Genomic DNA, 26,931 nt, shown 5'->3' with positions numbered 1-26,931 from the left:
GTAGGTAGTGGGAATGATCTGATCCAAGGTGTAGTTAAGAAGGAGCTTCGTATGTGGGGTGAGGGATGGCAGGAAGACAGAGATAGCTCCCAGGCCTATCTGGACAGAGGAGGTATGCTGGCGATCCTGGGAAAAGAGGCTGGAGATAAAGGGTCAGGCCATATTAGGGAAACTGGACAGACAAAGGAATCCAGGCTTGCTAGGGTGCGAAGTGGGGAACTATTGTAAATTGAGTTAGGGAGTAACATGAAGAAGTATTTTGAGATTTTCCTATTTTGCCAGTCGGTTGCTTTGCAATTATTCCTAAATCACTTCACCTGGAACAGTTATTGATCCCTGAGTAAAACAAACCTCTTAAGGACAGAACAGAGTTGCCCATTCCTGGCACCTCTTGAATAACTGGTATTGAGCATTGCACCCTGTCCCAGGGCTGAATGACAGCGCTCGGCTGCACCTGCCTCCTGCACTTGACCAGACAACCTAGCTGCTACCCTTGCATCAGAACCTGCTCCACTGAATGCTGTTTGAATCTCCACCTGGGCCTGATGAACAATGGCATGGTCCTTGCTCGTCGCAACATTAAATGGACCAAGGCAAGCAGATTCCAGAGGAACACAATGTGAATGAGTCAGCCTGGTTTTGGGAACCACAGGGCTGGGGTCTAGAGTCCACTCCATGTCTCACTCACCAGGGGTGACTCAAGGCCTTCTCACAGGTGTACCGCTCATTCGGATCCTTCTCGAGCAAGTGGCAAATAAAGTCCTTGGCTAAGGGGAGCAATCAAAGACACGACGACTAAGGACCAGATTTCATGACTGATGGAAATTCACTTCCGGGCTGGTGGGTGGCAGTGAATGCATCTTTAGCTGATCTTCCAAAGAGGCAATTTTAAGAGTCTTAGAAGAGGAAAAAAAAAATCCAAACCACCTAACAACAACCCACTATAAACCACCAAAGAAGGGAAGCTACAAGCCGCCTCACCCACACAGCACTGCAGAAGCATCACTGGTCACGAGGCCCCCATGTGCCTGCACACCACATGTGCATGTGTTTGCATGGAAACAGGAAACAGCACTGGCACATGGGCACACATGTGAGTGCTGGATTGTTCCAGCTCCAATTTCCACTTAACAGGTCCAACAATCACGTAATGATCATCTTCTCTCACACACAGACATTGCATGGTCTTTCTTGGTATCTAACCCCTTGGTTTTGCTGCTCTTGCCTGGAACTCTCCCCTCACCACCTGGCTCTGCCCTCCTGGCCCCGCATCTGAACTGCCCCCGCTCCCCCCCGCCATCTCCTTATCAGGCATACTGTGGTTCTGCCCCCAGAAAAACAAAAGCATAGCCCTTAGAAGTAAATAATTTATTGGGTCTTTGAAGCAGATGAAGATTTCTCCACTTTCCTTGGCAGCCTGTTCTGTAAGATCCCCAGGACTTTGAAGAGCCAGGACTGTCACCCTTTGTTAAGCTCATTTCTCCTGCCTGGCAGCCTCTACCTTGAGCCTATTATCTCTCCTTCACGCCTACTGGCCTTACCTGACTCAGAAATGTCATCCCAGAATGGAGACTCAAACTCATAGTAGCCCTCCTTGATCTTCTCGAAAAGCTTAGACTCCGTTTCTTCGTAGAACGGGGGGTATCCACAGAGCCTGCAGCAGGACAGGAAGGAGGTACACTACTGAAAAACCTGTCCTCCCTGAGCCAGCCTCTCTGCTCCCCCAGGCTCCCACTGTATACACAGGTGGGCAATGAAGATCTCAGAACAGCAGTATGACCAGGACACGGATCTGCCTCAAATTCAAGAATGGTACAGGTCCCATGAAGTGTTTATGCAAGTGCCAAGCCTTGGCACAGGCATCCCTAGACGGTCTCTGCATACATTATGCCCTCAAACCCTTGCCACCTCTCCTTGTACTTTCCCTGACTCATGAATGCTATATAAAATATCTTTAAGAAAGATGGGGTAGACTGTCTACTTGATTGTAAGTTTGATGAAGGATTTATTTAGGCTGCGTTGTTCGCTGCTGGATTCTTTAGAACCTAGCACAGGGATAGATGCAGAGTAGATAGGCAGCGACTATTGGTTGAGCAAATAAATGAGAGTACTTATTCAACATAAATGGAGGAGATAATTGAAACCAGGTTATTTTCCTAAGAGCAAAGTTTACTGTAGGTGAGGAGGGATGGTGGGGAAGAGGTGATGGGCAGGTTAGGAAAGGGAGAGCTTGGGAATGTGTGGAGAGGAGCGAAAAGGTGAGGCCCTGACCAGCTTCATCCAGGCAATGGTTTTGCCTTGGCAAAGAAAGCTGAGATGCAGGAACAGTGGGTCCGCCTGACTTCCAAGACTGGCTTGGCCTCTCTCTTTTTCACTGTTCATTCCATAGAGTGGGATCCAACACATTAGGCAGTAAATGGGGCAGGGGTGCAAGAGGAGGGAGTGACAGGTGGCTGTGCAGTGGATTCATGCTGAGCTGTTTTAAAATTCAGTGGAGGTCAAGAGAGAGGAAGCTTTTAAGCTTTGTGTACATGCATATGTGTGTGTGTGTGTTTGTGTGTGTGTGTGTGTGTGTGTGTGCATGCACCCGTGTGCCTGTGTCTGTTTGTGCACATGCACGTGCTTGGAAGAGGAGCTGAGACAGGGGAGGGAATGAGAAGGGGTAAGCAGGCTCCGAGATTTCTCAGCAGCTGAGCCCAGGCCAGCGTCTACTCACAATATGTAGGTGATGACACCGATGGACCAGCAATCCACAGCCTTGCTGTAGGGTTTCTGGGCCAGCACTTCTGGAGCTGCAGCAGACCAAGGGCAGAGTCAGGGCTGGTGGCAAGAGGAGAGGGATTTGGGGTGGGGGCTGAAAGTCAGGCTTAGAGAAGCAGACTAGGGAAGACCATGGGATGGTGGTGTTTCTAGGAGACTGAAAACTCCCTAAGGCTAGGGGCTGTGTCTCTTCTGGGAAGACTAAGTCTTCCCGCAAAGAGAGACTGTGACTTCTCCATTAGTTTGTGAGTTTCCCCATGACAGGGTCGATGATTCCCCTGCTGGACTGGAGATCTCCAGGGCTATGTCTCCCCGATCACAGTGAGTATTCTCTGAAGGCAGGGCCTGTTTCCCCACTCAGATAGGGGATTCCCAGGGCAAGGGTGATCTCTCTCCCTTCAGACTTGGAGATCATCAGTGTAGGACTGTCTCTCTTCCACTAGACTAGGAGCCTCTGGGAGGCAGATGTTGAGTCTCCCCCATTAGCTTAGGAGATCCTGGAGCAAAGGCAGTATCTCTCCCATCAGACCGTGGGTACCTTCTGAGGGGAGGCATTTAGTCTCCCCCATCAGATTGAGAGCTTTCAGAGGGCATGAGCCATGACTTCCTCTGATTAGGAAGTCTCTACACTCCTCTGTGGAGTGTAGAGGGTTGCCTTCTATATTTATCGCAGCTACCAGAACTTTGTACCTGGTGGGACTCAATACCTACTGATGAGTGAATGACTTGACTTTCTGGGAGGGTAGATTCCCTCTCTTGAGTCAGAGCTCTGCTTCCCATTACCCAACTGCAAACAGGTGATTACTGGTGAAGGAGGAAGGGACAGGAGCAGATGTTCAGAGTTCCAACTTTCTCTCCTGTAGATCCCAATAATACTCTCCCAGGTGCCCTGCCTGCTCTCACTCTTTTTGGGTGCCCTGGAAACCTACAGGAATGTTCAAGCAGGAGGCTCCAGCTCTGCCAATTTCCCAGAGTGCTTCCTTGGGTGGACATTTAGGAGCCCATTTCTGGGTTCCTCAGGCCCAATTTCAATATCCTGTGCTTCCTGGCTCCCAACAACTGGGGGCTAATGTCTCCTGCAGAGTGGGAGAAAGGAGTGGGGCCAGTGCTCAACCCCTCAGCTCTCTGCTGATCTCTGGGTTTGTGATCTTGTCTGCCCCTGATCCAGCTGGAAAGACAAAGGCTCAAAGTCTATCTGCAGAAATGAGAGCCAAAGCATAGGCAGGAACTGTGGAGGGCTCAGGGGTAGGCGGTCTTTAAAAATGTAGAATTTGAGAGCAGTAAGGACAGATCCTGAGATGGATGAATTGGCTGGCCCTAAACCTTGTAAGTGGATGTCCTACCTAGATAGCCCCTGAAGTTGAACCCTACGTTCTCAGAATTACCCCTTTCTGTGAATGATAGGCATGTGGTTGAATGTAGCCAACTGGTCAACCTTCCTTCTGCTCCCAGACTTACCCACATAACCTGGGGTCCCACAGGCAGTGGACATGACGCCATTCTGTTCCATCTTGGACAGACCAAAGTCAGTGATCATGATCTTAGAGTTCTCTTCAGGGGTAAGGTACAAAAGGTTTTCAGGCTGTAGGAGAAAAAATATGTAGTGTAGGATATAACCACCTGAAGCAAGTATTTTCCTTCCCCTTGATACATAATTTCATAGGAAGCTGAGCCCTGGGCTCCTGACTTCAAGGCCAGCCCATCCTCCTCCATTCTTCCCTCCTTCCTCCTACCTGCACCCTCACCCCTGCACCCCAGCACTCTGCCTCTTGCTTATGGCTCTGACTTTGCTCAGTCTTATAACCATTAATATACTCACCCTTTCCTTCCCTCACTTCCAACTACCCCAGGACTGTTTGTGTTTTGAGGGAACCTATCTTTGGTTAATGGTGTCTGATCTCTCCAAAGCCCAGTGCAATGCCTAGTACAATGTAGGCCCTCAGTAAGTATTTTGTTGCATTGGGTTTTGACTGTGGCTGGATTTAAGAAATGTGTGTATTATTTTGGTATCCAAATAGGGTAAGGCATAGTGAAAGGTTCAAGAAAAGATTGAGGTGCAAATTAGTAACCATTGTTCACTCATCCAAGGTCTGTTTAAGGAATCTAAGGGCAGAAGGGGCCTTGGGAGTCACTAGTCCAACCCTCTTACTTTATAGAGCTTAGATGTCCCATGACCCATGCAGCTTCCTTAAGAGTCATTATCTGTTTCCCACCCAGGACTCCCGGCTTGACACCTTTAAGTCTCTGTGGACGATGCCATTCTCATGGAGGTATTTCACTGCCGACAAGACCTGCTGGATCACCAGACTGGCATCCTTCTCTGTGTAGACACCCCGCTCCAGGATCCGGTCAAAGAGCTCCCCACCAGAAACACTGTGGGCATAGGATCAAGACAGGAATTATGTTCTCATTTCAGGTCAAAGTAATGCGAAAGTGTTTGCTTTGAAGCCATGGGGGACACAGCTGTGGTGGAACAGGCAGGCACCCATGAACTGCGATTGAAGGGATGCTGGAAGGACTACTCCAGTCTCAGAACACCCACTCTGGGCACCTGGAGTGATATCACCAGGCAGTCATTTCTTTGGGCCAAGCATTGACCTCTCTCTCTGACAATTTCCTTTAAAATGCAAATGCTTCCGGTTGGGGTTGCACAAGAAGCCAATAATTCCTTAGTGTGGACACACTTCTTAGCCACCTTCCTTCCTGGCCTATGACACAGGAAGCCATGATGAAAGAGAGGGCTGACACAGAAATTAAGCAAAATAGGAAAGGGAAGGCATGAAAGTGAAACTAACTGTGCTTATATTAAGATTTCTTTCCTCATTTTGGGAAATTGGACTTCGTAAAGCTGGAATTACAGGTAGGGCTGTACGGGTGCTTTGAGACTCAAATGGTAGAGTATCTTAGGACTCAGAGGAGCTTAAAGATCAAGTCCGACTTCTATCTCGTGAATACTGTCTACACTATTTTTGCCTAGAAGTTTTCTAGTGAGTACTAGAACACTTAAGTGTCAGAGAACACTCTACCTCCTAAGACAGAGTGTTTTTTGGCATCTTCCTAATGTTTCTGTACATTATGTTGAAAGCTGATGTCCTGTCATACCAGTGCTACCAATTTCACCCATTGAGAATGCACAGAACAAGAATAACAGCCTTTCCTGTGTACCTTTCAAGTATTCAAAGATAGTGAAATGCTCTCTGGAGGCCTTGTCTTCTCTGAGATAAGCATTCCCAGACTATTTCAACCATGAACCAGGGATTCTAGTCCTTTCACCCTCCTAGTCCCCCTTACCACTGTCCCATGACATTAGATGTGGTCATTCATGCCCAACTAGTGATGAAGGAACACAATTTCTCCAATTAAAATTCACCTTATCCTGCTCTTTGGCTTCCGGTCTTTAGACTTTGGGCTTTCCTATAGTAGCTGAAGGCCTGTAGGAAATGTGCTGTTTGTACAGAGGTATGAATTCTTAACCCTGAGGGGCCTGAGTCCTGGAGCTATGCTCTGAGGAGGCTTGGTGTCTCCTCAGGGACGTCCAACCCTGCCCATCTCCTTGCCTCCCTGCCTTCTGAATTACTGTGTGCTAATACTGTTGGCTTGGCCTCATTGAAGTACCTGATGGTCCCTGATCACCTGTTAGTGCCACTAGGGGCCCTTCCCATCTCACTCCCTTGACTGCCTGCTACCTCTCTTTAGAGGCCCTCAGATGACCCCCCAGTTAATCAGCTGCTTAGGCCTGAGTTAGCTCATTAAAGTTTCTTAGGAATCAGCCCATCAGCCAAAAATCATGTTGTGTCCAGCCACGCTGAGATTGCAGAGTGGTGTGTGAGTGCGTGTGTGTGTGCATGTGCAAGTGTGTGTATTTGTGTGTGTGTGTACTTTATAAACAGAAGTGTCTTTGAGCCCAATGCTGAGTCCTCATGAACACCGACCAACCTCTACAGCAGTCGCTGTCAGGCAGAACTGTTGTTTGGATGTGGCAATGACACAGAGACCTTGCTAATGAAGCACCACTTCTGTCCTACAGGTGGACACGCACAATCACAGCCCGTCTTTAACTTTGGGTGGCTCTCTTTTGAGAAAATCTTTCTTTATATTGAAATATATCTACCTGTGGCTTCTGCTCCTACAGTAATTTTATGCTGGAGTGATGTTAAAACATTTACTATCCAATTTGATTAACATGTATTGGTCCAAATGGACTGAAGCCATGGTGCCAGGAAAGGGTTCTGGCAACTCCTTGTTAGTCTGGCATTACCCCTTCAGTTGTTTGGCTGCAAGGGGCGAGGAGGGGTTGGGCAGCAGAAGGACATGGATGGGTTGGGGTCGCAGCTATTTGCTGACTAGTAAGAAATGTTCTAACAACCGATAGGGTTGTCCTGGTGCAAAGGAGCTCAATAATCAACCCAGGTTTACCCTGTGGCCCACATAGAACCTGCCCATGACCAAAGGCACACTCAGTCTAAAAGGACCCTTGGCATTTCTGAGCCTCCTGAATGAAGTCTTCATTTTTGTCTTTGAATCGCTGTCCATCCCTCACCAGCGACCAACCTCCTCTAGGCCTCCCCCACACCACCAGGCCTCTGTGGAGGAAGCAAGTCGCCTATCACTTACAGCTGCATGACCAGGTAGTAGTGGGTGGTGCTCTCGTAGATGTCCTCCAAGGTCACAATGTTTTCATGCTTGATCCTGGGAAAAATAAAGTGCATGATGAACGGTATGTGATTCAGGTTGTCCAGACAAAGAATGCAGACCTAGCCCAAAAGCTTCTGTTGGAGGCTTTTGATGGCAATGTTTAGGAAGACTAGGTCTTTGTGAAGTCTTCATAATAAGTTGACAGTCACAAATTAATCCCAGAGAAAAGATTCCTATGGTGGTGCTCGGTCTGTGTTTACTGAATGAACAATTGATCATCCTTCCTTCAGGGAACAAACACTTCCTTGTTATGCCGGGAATCTCTTTAAACTTTACTAAAAGAGACAGTTAGAAGAATGGAGGAAGGCTAAGGGAATACGTGACTCTAGGTTATTCTACAAAGTGGGTATTCAGATGTTAGAAATATTGCATTTAAAAAGTACAGGTTGAGTATCCCATATCTAAAATGTTTGAGACTAGAAGAGTTTTTGGAATATTTGCATGTACATAATGATATACCTTGGAGATAGGACCCAAGTCTAAACATGAAGTTCGTTTTTGTCTCATGTGTACCTTATACACATAGCTGGTAGGTAATTTTACACAATATTTAAAAAATAATTTTGTGCATGAAACAAAACTTTGAATGCATTTTGACTGTGACCTGTCACATGAGGTCAGGTGTGGAATTTTCTATTTGTGGCATCCTGTCAATGGTAAAAATGTTTCTGACTTCGGAGAATTTTGGATTTTAGAGTAGGAATGCTCAACCTGTATACAATGGGAAGGATTCAGGTGAGCTGAGCCTCCTCTTGGATAACGACAGAGGAAGTGTTAAAAAATTAGTGTTCCAGGATATCGTGAGAAGCAAGGTAGATGCTTATTTTTAGGGTAAGTTCTGTGGGATGACTTAGATAGGTGATTCTCAACCAAGGACTCTTTTGCCTCTCAGGGAACATTTGGCAATATCTTGAGACATGTTTGATTGTCACGACTAGGGCAGGGGGAGGTGCTACTGGCATCTAGTGGGTAGAGGCAGAAATGCTGCTAAACATCCAACAATGCACAGGACAGCCTCCAACACCACAAAGAATTATCTGGTTCAAAATGTCGACAGCATCATGGTGGAGAAGTCTGGCCCTCTATTACCCTTGTTCGGGGTTACTCAAAGACTGCATCATGCAGAATAATCGTATTAGCAGAGGGGCTTGGCTTGCCAGGCAGCAATGCTATGCATGCCTGTAAAGGAGAAAATTCTCTAGGAATTTTACTCCTGGCTGTGCAGCACAGGGGTTAAGGACTTAAACTCAGACTCATACTCAGTCAGGCCTGCGTTCACATCTAGTTCAGGCAATTAGGTAACTTCAGCTGGCTTATTCCAGTTTTCAAACCCTTAATTTCCTTGTCTGAAAAGTATGTGTCTCTTATAGAATTGTATCAGGATAAAAGGAGATAATGCATAATGCTTAATACAGTGCCTGGGGAAGGGTAAACACATAATCAATAGTAGCTATCTTCTTTACGATATTTTAGAAAATATAGACCTGTGGCAGTTGTCACTTGATGAATTCAACTATACTCATAAGCTGGCAATGCTGACATTAGTTTATCAATTATTCACTCACTGAACAAACATTTATTGAGCATAAATACTGTTGATACAAGGCAATAATAAGAAAGATGACATGGTCCTTGCTCTCAATTAGTTGGCAATCTTTCTTTGCCCTAATCTCCCTGGATCCCAGACCTATGTCTCTAGCATGTTACAAAATGCCTTCATGTTGAGATAGGTGGATACTTACATTCAGTATATTCCAACCAATTTCTTTCTATTTCATCCATGCGTACACATCCTCTTTGTTCTCTATCCCAAGCAATGACATAGTTGTCCACTTAATTGCTCAATCTCAGGGTCTCTTTTGATGCTTTTGTCTTGTACACTTTTAGCAGTCAACCCCAAACCCAGTCACTTCTCCCTTTGAAACATCTTTTGTAATCTAGTCCTTTTAGGCACACATGATTCTGCCACCACCTTCTCTTGTATTCTCAACCCATGCCTAAATTATTGTGAAAGTCTTATAATTGGCCTCCTGTCCTCTAGGCTGGCACCCTCCAATCCATCCTCCACCATGCTTGAGAGAGATAGCTCCAACATGTTAATCAAACAATGTGACTCCTCACTTAAAATCCTTTGATGACTTCTTTTTGCCCACAGAATAAAGCCAACATTCCTTATCATGCCATCTAAGATCCTTTGTAATTAAGTCTTATTTCACGATTTTAGTTTCATCACTTGTCTCTTAATACTATGCACTCTAAATTCAAGGATTTCAAATACTCACTCTTCCCTAAAATCCCTTGCACTTACATCATTCTACATTAAAGTTTATGCTACTCTTGGCCTGAATTCCCTTTCTGCACTGCCCTTCTTGCCCCCACAAAGTTTGACTCATCCATCAAGGTCCATCTTCTTTGAAAGTGGTCCAATAACTCATACTCATAAAAACACACATATAGGCAAAATGAATCTTTATCTCCTCCAAAGTCTGCCTTCTGCTAGTGTGACTTACATCTGATTTTGTTGGATTTTCTTATGGGCACCTCTGTATCCAACGTAGGCTCCTGAGGGTACAGAATTTTGTCTGCCTCATCCTTGTGGTCCTGATCCTGTGTTCATGTGCCTAATACACTTTTGGTACACCATAAGGGTTTCACAAGGGCCTGTTGTAAGAGTCTTGCTGTAAATATTTGATGATTTGTAGTGTCGCCTTCATTATGATGGTTGGGGTGCTGAACCTCTGTTTTCTTTGGTATAAATTGAAGCTAATTTTGAAATCTTATGCTGCTTCCTTAATTATTAATTCTTCCTGATGCTGGCCGTCAATTGATTTTTGTTCCTTTGAGCTAATTACTCTCCAGCCTATGTGCACAAACCAGTTCTGCCACCAGTGGGTTTGCGCATCAATTTGCTGCCAAAAAAAAAAAAAAAAAAATCAGCTAGGACAGCTGTCCAACTAAACTTAGCTAATTGAACTGACCCATCAACTCAATCAAAGGGAGCAATGCCTTTGGGTGCAGAAATCCAGTCCTAGTCCTTCTTGAAGGAAATTTATGAAGAAAATGTTATGATCCCATAGTGACATCCAATCAACCCTAAGACCCACTCACTTTTTCAACACAGCAATCTCATTCTCCAGACTGCTGTCACGGAAAGCAGGTGACTTCTTGATGCACTTCAGGGCAAAGAGCTTCCCAGTCAGTCTTTGCTTCACCAGGAACACTTCTGAGAAAGCTCCTCTGAGGAGAAGATACCAAAAGATAAAACTTAGTAGGGGGCAGACATCTTACACTTCCAGATGTGAGACCTGAGAAAGGACGCAACAGAGTCTATGTAGTCCTCTGACCACAAAGGCATATCCTGAATTTAAATCTGGAAGAAACATCAGGAAAATACAAAATTTAAAAAAGGGCAGAGGGGAACCTCTATTCTTCCAAAATGCCAATGTCATAAAAAGCTAGAGAGAGATAACACCGAAGTGCAATACCAGACCCTAGACTGCAGCCTGTACTGGAGGGAAAATGCTATAAGACACATAATAGGGTCAATCAATAAAACCGGAGTATGGATGACAGACTAGGTACACTTAATGAGTCAATATTCAATTGACTGAAGTTGAGAACTGTACTATGGTCACGTAAGGGAATACTCCATCCCTAGAAATATACACGAATGTCCTTGATGGGTAAAGGGTGATGGTGTCCACAACTAACTCTTCGGAGATTAGGAAAGAATCATCTTTCTACATCTATCTCTACAAATCTACAGAGAACATTGCAATGAGAAGGCAGATGGGGGAAATTGTGAACAAGAGGTGAATCTGGGTAGTGGGCATTTGGAAATTCTTTCTACCATTCTTATTCTTATTTTATTTTATTATTTTTTTAGAGACAGGGCTTCACTATGTTGCTGATCTGGTTAGACTTTGTGTCCCCACTCAAATCTCATCTTGAATTGTACTCCCTATAATCCTCATAATCCCCACGTGTCAAGGGAGAGACCAGGTAGAGGTGATTGGCTCATGGGGGCAGTTTCCCTTATGATATTCGCATGATAGTGAGTGAATTCTCATGGGATCTGACGGTTTTATAAGGGGCTCTTCCCCCTTTGCTTGGCACTTCTCCTTCCTGCTGCCTTGTGAAGAAGGAGCCTTACTTCCCCTTCACCTTCTGCCATGATTGTCAGTTTCCTGAGGCCACCTCAGCCATGCTGAACTGTGAGTCAATTAAGTCTCTTTCCTTTATAAATTATCCAGTCTCAAGCTCTTCTTTATAGCAGTATAAAAATAGACTAATACAGTTGCCCAAACTGGTCTTGAACTCCTGGGTTCAGGCAATTCTCCTGCTTTGGCATTCCAAAGTGTTGAGATTACAGGTATGAGCCACCACGCCTGGTGTTATTCTTATTTTTTAAATGTTTTTCTAAGTTTGAAATTATTTCCAACTAAAAAGTTAAACAATTAAACTTAGAGGCAAAGTGAAAGAGTAGATGAGGGAAAGGCTGATAATTACTCTTCACTGTCATTTGGGCGCTGCTGAGTTATGTTGATGGCAGGTGTATCTGACATGCTAATGTGCTTTCTAATTTAAAGATCATATTGGAAGAAAAAGATCCCACCACAGATTCAGGGACTAGGCATGTGTTATTTCCTGGTTCTATAGTTTGGGAATGATCCCTAGAGACAGAGAGTCCCCTGCAGCTGTGGAAAGATTTCTCCACTTGGCAAGCCCACTAAAAAGAAGCCACTACAGAGTCAATTCATGTCACTTTCAATGTGACTCAGTGTGGCACACTGGAGTGGCAGCTGGAGGTAGCACAGGGGACACAGTGGAAATACAGTGAGAACAAAAAGACTTCTCTCTCAATTTTAGATGGTGATGATCACCCTTATCAGAGGCCAGGGTGCTGATCATCCTCTCATTCATTCAGTAGGATCTTCAAAGACAAAAGACAGAACCTAGCAGTCTCTGAGGCAGGCTCTGAAGACAGGGAAGGTGGAACCAATGGGAATACAGGGTAGGAGTCCAAATTACAGGCCTCTTGGTTTGAAGGGGTCCTCTGGAGACCAGACCATCAGACCAGCAGTTAAGCTTGGTGTGGATGCTGAAGCCTGATTGTTCATGTTAGAATCTCAGCTTTTGGAGTAAAAAGTCACTTAACTCCCATATTCCCAGTTTCCTCATCTGAAAAGTTGGAGTATCAATAGTATCTGATTCACAAGGTTGTTTAGAAGATTAAATGACTTGATATATGTAAATTGCTTAAAAGTGTTTCTGACATCTATTAAGACTATATGTGTTAGATACTATTATTATCATCACTACTATTTGAATACCATTATGAAGAACACCCAGTAGTACAAGAGGAGAGAGAATCTAAGTAAGGAAACAGCTGAGCCATCCTTGACCCTGCCATCTGGATATGCTAGAATGAAAGCCCAATGGGAGTCAAGCTTCTACAAGGACTTTAAAAATCTGCATTAGAAATTACTTGGTGTTTCCTGTGTCTGAGTTTCCTGTTTTCCCAGCTGCACTTGGAACTGAGTTAATCAAAGCCTCCTGAGCTTGCTCTGTTAATCCATTCACTTACTCATCCCTTCAACCAAGATTTATTGAGCACCTACTGAGTCTTAGACACTGGAAAGTAAAAGGTGAGTGTTTCCATTCTTAGGGAGCCTGTAGAATAGTGAGGAACAGGGACAAATAAGCAATTAGCATTTGATTTGAAAAATGCTCTCAGGTATTCAATGAATGCTTATTGAACTGATGGAACTTCTCTGTGTCAGGTACTGAGATTAGTATTGGTCCAGCTTGGGATTCAGTGTGAAAGACAGATACATACACAACACATAAGAATGACATATTAAGAGGCCACAGAAAATGGACACTTAAGACAGGGCCCCTGCTATGGTTGGGCAGGTTGTGCGGTGCAACAGTTCCAGCAGGTGCCATTCACCTTGAAGCCATCCTACATGTTCATATGATAATTATTATATTTCCTGCCCCAGCAGACAGCAGGCTAGATAAAAGAGCACCTTTTTCATAATTTGTACACTTGTCCACTCTCCACCACACCCCACTGTGGTAAGTCTGTGGGGTCTGCAGCCTGGGGACACTGGTCTTCATCCCGAGCACCACTGACGTGTCTTCTCTTTCGCTCAGCTCTAACTTCTGCAACAGCTGTGACGTGCCTCCTGTCTTGTCCTTCTGCTCCCTTCAAATCACTGCTGAGCTAGATACATTAGAACACCAGAAGCACTTAAAATATAGATTCCTGGCTGCTGCATCCTATCTTCCAAAATTCCAATTTAGTGGGTCTGAGACCGGGGTTTATTTTTCAAAAGTCACCCAGGCTAAAAGGAATTGTTATTCATTTTCTTGAGTGTGACAATGATATTGTAGATATATGTGAAAATACCTTTATTTTAGGAGATACAAACAGAAGATTCGGAGGTGACATGTCATCATGTTAGCAACTTATTTACAAATAGTTCAGTGTTCAGTACATGTATGTATGTGTGTGTGTGTGTGTGTGTGTATGATGTAAAATACATACTGTATAGTGAAATGCTAACAATGTTGAATTTAGATGGTGGGTATACTGATGTTCATTTTACCATTGTTTCACCTTTTCCATATGTTTAAACATTTTCACAGTTAAAAGTTGGAGGCATAAACTCTCCAGATGACTCTGATGTTCTCCCAGATTTAGGTGCTGCTATGGTAAACTTCACTGAGCTCTCAGAGGGAAGGTCTGTCCATCTTTGGAGTCCTACAGCACAAGTCTAGCAGATGGTAAATTCTTGTCAACCTGGGCTCCCTTCTCTCCTCTCCTCTGGATTTTTGGAACACTTAGCAAATCATTTCTGACTTACTCGTGAGCCTTGTCTCTTTCTCCTGCCAAAACCCCCTCTCTCATCACTCCCGTCTTGGTAAAGGCCTTTGATGGAAGGCCCATGCTCTCATGACCAGCATCCCGCTGGGATCCTCCTGCACTTTCACAGCCTGACAACCTGCCTGTGCCAGGAGGGCTCAGAAGTCACTTCTCTGTCTACAGCACGAGTGTGGGCAGCCGTCATTGCCTGAGGTCATTGCCTCCTAGTCAGGGCAAAGTGAAGTGGCATCGGCTACAGAGAAAGCTTACCCGGATGGACAGCCCGCTGGCTGCTCCTCACTGCCCAGGCCCAATTAGCCTAGACTAATTAGCTGACCAGCTGGGGTTCTGAGGGGATTGGGGGCCAGTGGCCTGGAGCTGCTGCCAGCCTGCGTCAGAGTCTGCAGCCTCCCAGGGGAGAGGCAGGACTAAGTGGAGAGTCAGCTCCAGACAAACTGTCTCTGGTCTGCCAGTCGTGTAATCATCTTCAAGGGGCAGGCTCAGACACCCTGCAGGCTGGCAGAGGTATGGACTACAGCACAGCTGAAACACTTAGATATGGAGGAGGGAGGATGGTGGTGCAGGGGGCTGATTCAGGTGTGTGTGACCCATGAGCTCCCTGGACCTGAAAAGCCCCTTATGTTCCAGTGAGAGCAGAAGATGAGGTTGTTCACTGATGGAGAAATGAAGATGCTGGGGGAGGAGGCTGGGAAAGTTCTAGGGTCACTGGCCCTCCAGAAGTGCTCTCCAACTCCCCTCTCCTGTGACAGAGGCAAGAACCCACAAGCTGTCACAGATCTGGAAGGAGGATAGGTCACTGCAGGTGGGTCGGAAGGAGGTAAGCCCTGGGGGAAAGGGACTGGTATTCCCTGAGGGCTCCAATTTTGTTTTGTTTTGTTTTGAGACAGAGTCTTGCTCTGTCATCAGGCTAGAGAGTGGTGGCACAATCTCCTTTCACTGCAATCTCCGCCTCCCAGGTTCAAGCAATTCTCCTGCCTCAGCCTCCTGAGTAGCTGGGACTATATCCAATGTATTAAATCATCTTTGGTATTATCCAAAGCACCTGCCACCCACTCCACCCACCATCCTCTAGGCCACAAAACTCTCCCTAAGTCCCTTAAAGAAATCAAAATGAAGTCACAGCAGCCTCAGTCCAGTTCATCAATTGCAGCCAGCAGAGAACAACTCTTCCAACCTCCCACTGCAGGCAGCCCAGCCCACCCGGCCTTATAGCCTCAGGACTTACGATCCCAGCACTTCCATAAAAATGAAGGTTTTCCGGATGTTGGTGGTCTGTTTCTTCCAGGAACTGCAGTCATCTTCTTCCTTTCGACCCATCGCCTCCAGAGTTGAAGCTTCTGAGGATGCTTTATTGGAACGGGGGGAAAAAGAGGAGAAAAAAAGTCTGGTCAGTTGCTTTGTCAAACAAGATTAAAAATAGGCTGCAATACTCACATCTTTCTGTAATTATCAGAAGGAAGGATTAGGAGCAAACCTGGATAACTGGCAAAAATAAAACTATCTCCACACTTGCTTATAAAAAGTACAAGGACAAAGTTATGGAATGCCTACTACATGGGTACTATGCTTGCTGCATGCTCACATCAGGGCAGTAGTGAGTACGTGTGTAGATAACCTGGGAATATCCACCTTGAGGGGATCTGAGCTGAGCTGAGGCATGTCCTATGTTTTCCAAATGATAGTCATAATGTTTACTCAGACTACAGAGTCAGCCAGGCTTCCTCTCTCATGTCACAACTCTGCCACCTCCCTCAATTTTTCTCACTAGTACCTCTCTCCCACCTGTTATGGGTTAAATGAATGAGTATTGTGCTGTTTTTGTAACTCCTACAACATTTAGCACAGTGCTGGGCAAATAGTTATTCATGAAAATCTAAATTGAATCATTTCCTAAATTTATATCAGAGTTCTGGAGTTACCATACGTATTCAACAGTCAACTAATATTTATTTAGCACCTACCATATACAAGGTGCCGATGTGTACTGATAACAACACAGATGCTGGCCCTGCCTTCATGAGGCTGCCAGTCTGAAGGAGATGGGCAATGGGCAAGTAAAGTCACACGTGTACAGTTACAAAGTGTGGGGAAAATCATGAAAGACAAAAACCTGGGTTTGTCATAGAGATAAACAGGGAGAGTCTTCTTTAGATAAAGGCTAGGGAAGGCCTCTTGAGCAGGCCATATTTAAGCTGAGACGCAAAATTTGGGAAGGAGCCAACCAAGCAAAAAGCATGTGAAAGAGCTTCTCTGCAAAGGAAATATAACAGCAAATCGCGAAGGGAGGAAAGAGCATGGTGTGCTCCAGAGCCTGAAGGGATGGCGTGGCTGGTGCAGAGTAAGCGCCGTATGGTCGGGGGTGGAGAATGGGCAGGGAGAGGCAGGCAGGGGCAGACCATAAAGGGCCTTGTAGACTCTGTTAAAGACCTTGGATTTTCTTCTAAGTGAGATGGGAAGACATGAAGTATTTTTAGCAGGGGAGTTAATTACACCATTGATGTTTTAAAGAGTTCTCTCTGGCTGATCTGTGAAGGGAGTGGAAGGGGCAAGAGTTGCTGCATGGAAAACGGGTAGGGGACAGAAGTCTAGGAGAGAGATGATGGTGGCTCGGGCCAGATGGGAGTGAAGGAGAGAATGATGAACCTGGGATGTATTCTGGGAGTCCAGTTATCTACAGTATTAGGCGATGTGTCATATGGTGGGGCAGACAGAGTCCAGGAGGACTCCCATGTTTCTGGCAGGAGCATCTGGGATTGGTTGGGGGTGCCCTGACTGAGCTCATGAATACTAGAGAGAAACACATTTTTGGGATGGGGTTAAATGGTTGGAGGGAATTTCTGTTCCTCTGGATATTCCACTCTGTCTACCTCCTCCAACAGCTGATGGCAGGGTACTGGGTGTCCAGGAGTGATGAGTGAGACACCATTTCTGCCAGCACCCTCTCCCTCACACTCTTTGAACCTGATGGAGAAATAGGAAAATATGTCTAATGACTGCCCCTCTTGGGCAATGACCTTCCTTCCCCACTTGAGAAAAACCACCTGTAGACTCTATGGGGTCTCCTATTAATAATAGCCTTTGAACAAAAAGAAAGTTTGTTTGTCTACAATTCAGCATTTAGTGAAGAGCATAGTTTTGGAGGCCAACCTGAGTTCAAATCCTACCTTTGCTAGTTACCAGGTAAATGGCCTTGCCTAAGGCAAGTTACTAACCTCTTTGAATCTATTTCCTCATCTGTAAAGTGGGGGCAAAAACCTTTATGATATGGTAAAGGTTAAATGAAATAGTGCATATAGAGACGTTGATACACGTGATAAACAGTGGTTTCTTTTTTTATTTTTATTTTTATTTTTTTCTGTTCTGCTACAATGATAAACAGTTGTAATGGAGATAATATTCTGGAGACAGTTATTGATGTATTTCATTCCTGGTAATCCACATCTGGAGGACTCATGGTAAAACAGGTTTCATGGAATAGAGGGAAACCTCTTCCACCATTAAAACACGATATGAGACTTAGAGCCCTGGGATAAGAAGAATATGATACAAGCGAGGCTCTTGGCAGAGAGGAAGAGGAGGTGGAAAGATGGCTACTTTTGGTTCAAGTGGACCCTGGAAAGGGGATCGGGAGACAGATGGTATAGTTTTCCAAAGCACAGATCTTTGCTTTAGAGCATCTGTTCAGGAATGGGGAGACTGGTGACATGGATGGGGTGGCTTACCAGGACCCTGCTGGTGGGAGGCTTTAAGCCTAGGAGGAGGTCCACCTGCAACTGCATCTAACAGGGCAGTGAGGAATCATGGGGAGGCCTCGAGGGAGGAGGTGAGTTGAGACAGTGCCTCATGATGGGCAGAGACTCCAAAACCTCCCCAGGGCCAGCTCATGCCAGCTCATGAGAGCCAGCTGTGCACATCTCTGGTGTTAATGTTGGCAGCTAGAAAGTGACCACAGTAGGAGTACTGGAGTATTTTTTTTGAGACAGAGTCTTGCTCTATTGCCCAGGCTGGAGTACAGTGGTGTGATCATTCCTCACTGTAGCCTCCATCTCCTGGGCTGAAGTGATCTCATCTCAGCCACCCTAGTAGTTGGGACCTCAGTCACCCTAGTAGTTGACATGCATCGCCACGCCTGACTAATTTTAATTTGTTTTCCAGACAGGGTCTTACTCTGTTGCCCAGGCTGGCCTCGAACTCCTGGGCTCAAGTGACCCTCCCATCTTGGCCTCCCAAAGTGCTGGGATTACAGGTGTGAGCCACCAATCCCAGCCTAATAGGAGTATTTACACCATGGACAGTGGCAACAGCTATAATCAGGGCTTCTCCCTGACTCCACTGACCCCTGCCCCAAGACATGTCATTAAACATTTACCAGGTCATCATGGCTCATGGCCCTATGAGGGGACGTAGAGCAGGTCAGGGCCAGCTGGCTGGGGTTGGTGAGAAGAGATGGTGATGACCAGGACTTTTCAGGTAAGCAAACAGCTGGGATCAGGGCCTTTAGTAGAGTATGTCAGTATGATTCCCATGAACCAGTGTGACCAGTCATACTTCAGAGGTCACTAGTCAGTTTCTGATGGGATCCGGAGGACTATGGAATCCAGGGTCCCTGATAAGTGTGAGAAGTCTGAGGCCCCCTTCTCCCATACGACAACAAGGTCAAGTAAATACCTTACAACATAAAATGCCACCTTGAAGTTGAGCAGGAAGAGGAAAGGCCATCTCAAGGCTGTGTTTTCCTGAAAGGCATAAGGTCAGCTAAAGGAGACTCTTGAAACCCAAAGGGAGATTTATATGCTATAATGGACAAATTGAAATTTAAAGTTCCCCATTTCCTTTTTTGTTGCCTGGTGGGGTGGGAGTTCATGGGAAAGATTTATAAGAAATAAGGAAGCTGCATTTTTTGGTGTACATTTTAATAGTGTGTCAACTTGCAACCTGGCTATTTATTATTAAAAAATGCATGTGAGAAACTCCTTCATGATTGACCTAGTTGTATATACATCTGGTAGCTTGTGTTTGGGTCTTCTGGCCCATTAGATGATCTGTTCCTCTTGGCAGGGTGGCAGCCCAAAGGGACCACAGCAGTTCAGGATGCAGGCACTGGCCAGAGGAGGTCTCACTGGCAGTGGTGGGCTGACACTTGACTTTGAGGGCACAGTACGCAAGGTGGAGACAAATGGACCCTGACTGGTGGAGATCTCTTTGAGGAAGATGGAATATAAGAGTTGGGGAATGTCTTTAGCCAGATGCCTTTCTGTAGATCCTGAACCCCAAATCTAGCAGCTTCCACTTATCAGGGTGCTTGGCATCTAGAATGCATGAACTCTCACTCGCTTTACCAGGCTGCAAAAAGAAAAATGGGGTACTTTAAATTTGAGATTGTCCATTATTGCATGTTAATCTTATCAGGTTTAAAGAATCTCATTTAGCTGACCCAGTCTCCAGGGGGCATCACAAACACTTCTCGCTGTGTAGATACACTGCTGCTGGGAAGTCTTAAAAGTAGGGGATAAGGGCAAAGGTTTGAACATTTAACAAAGCAAAATCAACTGCCTGTGTGCCTCCCCCACCCTCTCTCTCTCCCCTCTCCACAGAACAACAGGGCTGTGGATGTTGCTTTTCCAGCCAATCAAGAGCTGCCTTCCAGCTCTGGGACCAAGAGCCAGGCGTCCATCACTCCCCCTTCCGGAGCTCCCATGGAATGACGGCCTGTTCTCCAGGAGGCTGTACCACCTCATTAGCAGATCTGTACTCACTGTTCCTTCTTTCTCTTCTCTCTTAAATAGCTTTAAAAACATAGTATTCTTAGCCGAAGCTAGGCTATAAGAAAACATCTTTCCCGCCCACTCCTCCTCCCATACACTGAATCCTAACCATTTAGTTCCGTCTTCAGTGCAATGTGGAAAACTCAAAGGCCCAGATCTGAAACCCCCATAGCTTTGGCTTTTCCTTCCCGCCCCTCTGTAACCAGAGCGATCGCCTCAAGACCCCCATGCCCTGTGTGGTGGAGGTCTGAACAGCGGGCTTTGAAAGGGGTGCCCACGTTTCTTCCATGGCTGCATCCTGCTTCTTTCTGCTGAAGTCCTCCCCCTCCTCTCTTGACTTCTGTAATCTAGGCCTTTTCAGAGGAAAAGAAAACAAATTCTAAGGAGCTTGAAGCTCCAGTATTGCTCTCATTTGTTTCCAAAGTACTCCCCGCCTCTCACTCTATTTCTGGCAACAATTTCCATTGGGTTTCAAAGCTCAGGAGCAGCCGCCACAGATTTCTCTGAGATTTAGGGCTGATTTCACGTCGATAGCTCAGGAGACTTGGAGAATGTTGGCTTCGTGGCTGGTTCAGGCGCCTTGCACCTCAGCACAGCAAGATTCTCAAGAATATTCTGCAAAAATGGCTCCTAGCAAAGGAAATGACTTTATTCATGGAACTATCTTTGAGTTGTGGAGGTAATACTCTTTCACGCAACATGCATTTATTAAGTACTTCCTGTATACCCTTTGGGCTATAAATAGACATTTCTATGATAGGAGTCTGGCCTTAAAAGTGCTTACAATCAGGTTATGAAGACCAAATGCAGATATATAAATAAGGAGCTAAGAATGCAGACCAGTCTGTTTAAAGGACTGGGACCATGTGTTACTCATCTTTGAAATCCTAGAACCTACTACTGTTCCTGGCACTCGCTAAAGGTCCAGCCCATGGTTGCTAAATGAGTGAATGAGAAAGAAAAGCTTGAGGGTGGGTTGATTGTGGAGCACACTGTGGAGGAGTTAGACTTAAGATGAGTATGGAAGGTGGGTGGATGTATTCTTTATATTGCTTTAGAGAGGAGCCTATAGCAAGAAGACCTGAGCCCCGAGAAGGGACTGCAGCACGGCCTTCCTCTCTGTAGTCCTCACTGTGAGGTTCTGCCCATGGCACAGCAGCAGGAGAGGGTGAAATGGCCATAGAAGGCCAAATCTGCTTGGCTTCTTTGTTGTCATCATCATTTCAGGGACAGTAGTGCCTGGGATGGGACCTGTGTCCAGTTCTTGGTCAGAAGAACTTCCCTGGGACACTAGACAAGGCTCTTTCTGACCATTCTACCTAGAGTCTGTCTACCCACACCCAGAGTTACTCTCTCTTAGGTGAGCCAGTCCTTTCTTCTGTAATACATATGACAATCTCAAAGCACCCTGTTTATTTGTCAGAGGTTGATCTCCTCTGTAGAAAGTAACTCCACACAGACAAAGACCTTGGCTGTCTCGCTGCCTCCCTTGGGGCTACTGCAGTACCTGCCTCCTGGTTAGTGCTCAACTGTATTTTTTGGATGATCTTCCTGGCCTCTTGGGGGAAAATTCTGCAGCTGTGGAGGAGGTTACAGAGGGGAAAGTTCTTCCTAAAGGGCAGGCAGTACAGCCTTGGGGTGGACGCTGCCTCTGATGCAGCCCTTTCCATGCTCCTAGTGGCAGGCTGTGTGATGCCTGTTTATGAGATGCTGGTGAGAGATGCTTGGGCCATGAGCCCAGCAGGCAGGTGCTCCTTCCATGGAGCTTCTCTGTCCTTCCTCCTTTTCCAGCTTCATTTAGTAAAGGGAGCGTCACTAGCCCCAGACAGAACTCTCAGGCAGATGAGGTTTGTTTGCAGTGGCCTCCTCACTGTGGTCATGTACCCTAAAACTGCCAGGTCACCTCATGACCCCACACTGGCCAGATTCTTTCTCTGGACTCTCACTTCTGCCCCACTCTCCACATGGCCTCACTATCCAAAGTTTCCTATTTGAGTTGCAGCCATTTAGGGACCTGCCCTGAGGTGCTTATTAAATTAATCAGCTGGGCTAATAGCTTAAAAGTGTTACACTCCTAATTAGGTGATCCAGAGTCTTAGGAGCATCACGTTAGAATTCAAAGGCTTTCCATCCAATCCAATCCAATCCACCCTACTCCACTCCATTCCAATCCAATCCACTCCAAACCATTACAATAGGTACAGTGTAGGAACAATCATAGTGTTCCTAAACTGGGCATGGACTAACCAGAGTAGATGGGGACAGGGAAGGAGAGCATCTTTGAGTAGCACCTCTGCAATCTTAAGCCCACAGATAATGGTTCTCAATTCTACCCATGGAAACAGCCACCCTCCTTTTGCTAGTGCTGTCACTAGGGGCTTCTGAGCAAGGAGGCTTGAATCACTCTGGGGCATAGTGAGCAGGCTCAGGCCTTCTGGATCATGCCTGGCTCTTTCACTGACTTTAGAGGAATCAGTCTACCCTAAGACTGCTTTATAGTCTCTGCTTCCAGGATTTTCCATTCTTTGGGACCATGACTCAGAAGAGCCTATGGGCCTTGGGAGGGAGGTTATCAGTTGGATCATCTTCAATAAGAATGTGCTCTCTGCCTCCAGGCTGGGGCACACAGAATCATGGAAATCTGTCAGTACTTCGTGACAAAAGGGTAAAAGGCAAAAGTTGGGAAGTTTTCTTGCTGGGTCCCACAATTTTCTACACTCTGGCCCATATTGAACTTTATATCATCCACTGGGTTAAAAGAATACTGGAAAGAACCGAGGCTTGTTCCAGTCTTGGTTTGATATCCAGTAGCTGTGCAGCCCCAAGCAGATCACTATACATCCCTGAGTTTCCATCCTCCTCTTTGGTGAACAGATGAGGTTGGACTAGATTAAAGTTCCCCGAAGTTTGCTTTTCATTATGTTAGTCCTGGGCGACTCTCCGTGAGCAGGGTAGATTTGCTACCTCCTCTGGCCCCCTTCTTGGAGATTCATAATCCACATTAGCTTATTAAAGGCTCTGAGGACCATTAAAGACACATGCTTAATGCTGTTTAATCCGGCATTTCCCAAATTTAGTAGACAGTGAAATTATTTCCTTCTGTAACACTCATATTAGTGTGCAGGGGATCTAGGGTTTCTCAGAGCATCCTTTGGAAAATGTAGAATAGGCCATCTCTAATGCTTTGTAATTCTTCATATTTTGAAAGGATAGATGAAATTTCTAGCAGCCCTCTGCCATCAGTCACAGTTTTACCCTCCTTGTGGTGTCATAGGTGAACGGCTGGGCCTGTGTCAGAACTTATTTCTAGTTCATGGGTTGCAACCCAAGTGGCTCATTAGCTTGCCAAAGCCCAGGTTCTGGAACCTAAAGGCTTCAGGAGTCTTCTGACTGGAGAGAAACTCCAAGGACCACCCACTCCATTTCCCAGCCCTTCTGCCACTGTCATTCTGCATTTCAAAGATCAACTCTGCATGCCAATTTCTGTTCACAAAATGACCCAGGGAGAAGGGTTTTCCATTGTTGCCTGCAGTTTATTTAAGGCGCAAACCTACATCTAAGTTTAACAAAATCACTCTGACTGCAGTGACAAGCCATAATTTATGTGTTGCTTATGGTTTACTATGTGCTTCTTACAGAGGATGTGAAGACCATTCTCTAGGGCTTCATGTGGTAGCTGAGGGGTCAACACGCAGGGACCATTGCAAAGAGCAGGGTATGTTGCTTATTCTTAGTGTGCTGCTAAGCATATTGGGCCTCGGTTTCCTCATCTGCTGAGTGTGAATAATGATCCCTGCTCTATTTCTCAGCATTTCTTTGGAGGGCTAATGCTTCAATGGGCACAAAAGCAGTTTGCAACCTCTAAAGTGCCATGCAGTGGGTCCACATTATAGGCACATGAATTAAACACTAAGCACTGGAGAAAGAAAGGGAAACCAATAAGGACTTAAACAGGGGTGAGCACAGGACAGGAGACAGGGATCTGCTGTTCCTTCAGCTGGTTCCAGCTCCCACGTGCCTTTCACAGTGTGAGCATCTCATCTCACTGTGATTCTAAAGTGTTTAAAGATATATGATTTTTCATACATCATAGCCCTGAATGCAAGCCAACTACTTCATCTGGTACCCAACCAAGAAAGCAGGGAACTGTTGCAACAAGAGAGGAAATAATACTTTTGTTGGGATTTTTTCATGGGCGATATCAGGTCTCCACTGGGGCACTTTTCTAAGGAGTTTTCAAGGTTAACACTGACTGTGTGTCACACGCCGCCTTCAAGCCTAATCCCATGCAAGAGGTGCCTCTTTTGTACAGGCTGAACGCTCATTACTATTAACCGTCACAGCCAGGCACTCTACTGCGGCTTCCAGAAGGGGAGAGGACGGATATTTCCCCCACCAGGAATGGAGTGCAAAAGAAAGGACAGGCTGAATTCAGGACGAAGGGCTGTGTCAGGAAGCTCTGAGTTACCAGCCTTTCCTCCACAATCATGGATAGTCCGTGCAGTCCCCTGCCTGCTTCAGCTTGCTTTCTTGCTGGCAGCCGCTCCCACTCAGCCCCAACCCCCTCGCCATTGACCGTGGCGGCGCGCCTGCAGTTGTAGCGCCAGGCACGCAGCCTGTTTGCAGACTCAGCCGCTCCCCTCATTCATGCTGCAGCTCATTCACTCGCTGGCGCTGGCAGGCTGTGGCTAGGCGCCGTCACTCGCGCGCATTCGTGTGGCAATTTATTTCTGGCCCTGTGTGCGTGTGTATCGGGGAGAGGGAGGGAGGGAGGTGCTCTCCTCTTAGAGGGGGATGCTTTTTCACTTCCAGGTAGAATCTCTCCTAGGCTTTATAGTATTCGCTGCCCTGGACCACGCACCTGGGTGGGGCACCGCGCTAGGCACTTTGCATGCATTATCTTGTTTAATGACTCATGTCCCCCTTTCAAGGTAACCGCATTTTACATCTCAGGTACTGATAAGTAGAAATGTTCAGAAAAATCCCCCACATCAAACTGATAGTGAATGATAGAACTGAACTGGATTCCAACGCTAGTCTTCTCGTCGCTGTACCACATAACCTGTTGCCTCTTTCCTGGTGGCGGTTGCTGGGATGTCACTCATCTCCACCTTCATCCTCATGATGCTGTAATGCAATCCTAACGTCTGACTGATTCCCCTGGGAACACATGGCTCGGACAATCTGGAAAGGACTGAATCCTTAAAGCACTCAGATTTCTCAGCACAGAGGCTGGGGGCAGCATATCTATTGCCCCAAGCCTCTCATGGCTCCAGCTCAAACCATTTCTCACTCTAACCTCAAGCTTCTTTCCCAAAGAGTACTTTCTGAAGAGGACTCTTAATAAGCAGCCACACACACACGCACACGCACACACCAGAGCAATCTGCAGCATCATGGAAAGGTCACTGAATTTATCAATAGATCTGGGTTCAAATGCCACCACCATCACCAGCTTTACAACCCCTTTAACCTCTGAGCCTCTGTGGTCTCATCTATATTAAGGGGGAAATAATACATGCCACATCATCTGATGGGATCGTCCTAAAGAAGATTAATTATAAACACATTCTAAACTGTAAAATGTGGTCCGCATACCAGGTATTACTAAGCACTCTGTGTTACAGCCTGTTTCAGAGGTGGGTCTCATCTTTGGTTCTGGTTAAGCTTGGGTCAGCAGGAATGACAGGGGCCTTGTTCTGTCTTCAGCTTATGATCTGGAAAAGATCATCTTCTTACCTAAGGCGGAATCTGCTTGACTCTCTTGACCCTTCTCAGAGATTTTCCTCATGATCAATTTATCTCACTCCAGAGCAAGAGGCTGGCCAGCCAAGCACTGCAGCCAGACCAGCGTGAGCCCTGGCAGCCACCTCCGGGAGCCTCAGGGTTAATGTTTGTACGTCAAAGTTACGTGGAGAGAAGGGGCCACGGTGTGGATGGGGGTGATGGTGTTGGTGAATCCAGACCTCCTTTCAAGATCTTCACCTGAGAGGTAAACTAGGGAAGTTCAAAAACAGAAGGGAGGTAGACACGCCCCTGGGGAAGGTGAAGGAGCTGTCTTGTGACTGACAGCGATAGCTCGACTGTGTTCTGCATCTTAACGCGGCCGGGGATAGGGAGCCTGAAGCCTGTCCACAGACCTCTCCAGGAGGGACTGAGGCTGATTCTTCTTCCTTAGGTTTGCAGAGCCACAGGCTGTTTACAAATCATTTTGTCATTGGTTCTGCTAATCCTCCCAATAACCCAAAGAGGTAGGCAGAGAGGGCATACCTTATTTGATGGATGGGGTCAGAGAGGTTAAGAGATGAAGGTTGAATAGGAGGGAGGGGTGCAAGAGAGCTGGAGGTCCTGACACCCCAGCAGATGGATGGGGTCCCTCCAGGCATAGAGCCTGGAGGCTTGTCCCTAGAATGCAGACATTGCAGGAGGGGCACATAAAGATATTTTTCTCCCTTTTCCCTGCCCAGAAGTGCAAAAGGTTTCCATGCAAGCCAGCCCAGGAATGATGGACAGATGGCTCCACCCGGACCCCCATTCAGACTTATTTTCCAAGACACCTATAACTTACCCTTGATGCCAAAAGAGTCAGGGAAGCCTGGAACTGGGGCTGAAATAAATGCCCAAGTTGCTTACAACGTGGCTCTTCAAATCCACTCGCTAGGTGCTGCATGCTTCCCACTAAGCAAGGAGACCCCCTAAAGCCAAGAAAAGAAGCAGGGTCATCTTACCCACGGACTCGGCAAGAATCCTGCTTGGGCTCCCACTCCAGCTCCTACAGGTCTGTGAGGATTAGCTGCTCCAGTGCTTTAACAATAAACC

General features: G+C 46.2%; 1 protein-coding gene across 3 annotated transcripts in view; it reads right to left on the bottom strand.

Moving 5' to 3' along the window:
- CAMK1G (calcium/calmodulin dependent protein kinase IG) overlaps window positions 1-26,896 on the bottom strand; it is a 30,239-nt gene extending 3,343 nt beyond the window's left edge. The window contains exons 1-9 of one of the 3 annotated variants that reach the window (XM_045396377.2): window positions 26,681-26,896; window positions 15,573-15,693; window positions 10,564-10,692; window positions 7,375-7,449; window positions 4,995-5,133; window positions 4,219-4,342; window positions 2,717-2,792; window positions 1,542-1,654; window positions 689-767 (exon numbers count right to left, since the gene is read on the bottom strand). In XM_045396377.2, the coding sequence (XP_045252312.1) occupies window positions 689-767; window positions 1,542-1,654; window positions 2,717-2,792; window positions 4,219-4,342; window positions 4,995-5,133; window positions 7,375-7,449; window positions 10,564-10,692; window positions 15,573-15,664 (827 nt within the window). In that variant the 5' untranslated portion in view covers window positions 15,665-15,693; window positions 26,681-26,896. Of the gene's footprint in view, window positions 1-688; window positions 768-1,541; window positions 1,655-2,716; window positions 2,793-4,218; window positions 4,343-4,994; window positions 5,134-7,374; window positions 7,450-10,563; window positions 10,693-15,572; window positions 15,694-25,851; window positions 25,996-26,680 lie in introns of those variants that run through there. The other 2 variants (XM_005540705.4, XM_065541144.1) reach the window with 2 other exon arrangements.
- Between the last annotated feature and the right edge of the window lie 35 nt (window positions 26,897-26,931).

This window comes from Macaca fascicularis, chromosome 1, assembly GCF_037993035.2.
Source record: "Macaca fascicularis isolate 582-1 chromosome 1, T2T-MFA8v1.1".
NCBI lineage: Eukaryota > Metazoa > Chordata > Mammalia > Primates > Cercopithecidae > Macaca > Macaca fascicularis.
The sequence above is the reverse complement of the archived record's forward strand: the minus strand, read 5'-3'. Positions and strand labels throughout refer to the sequence as shown.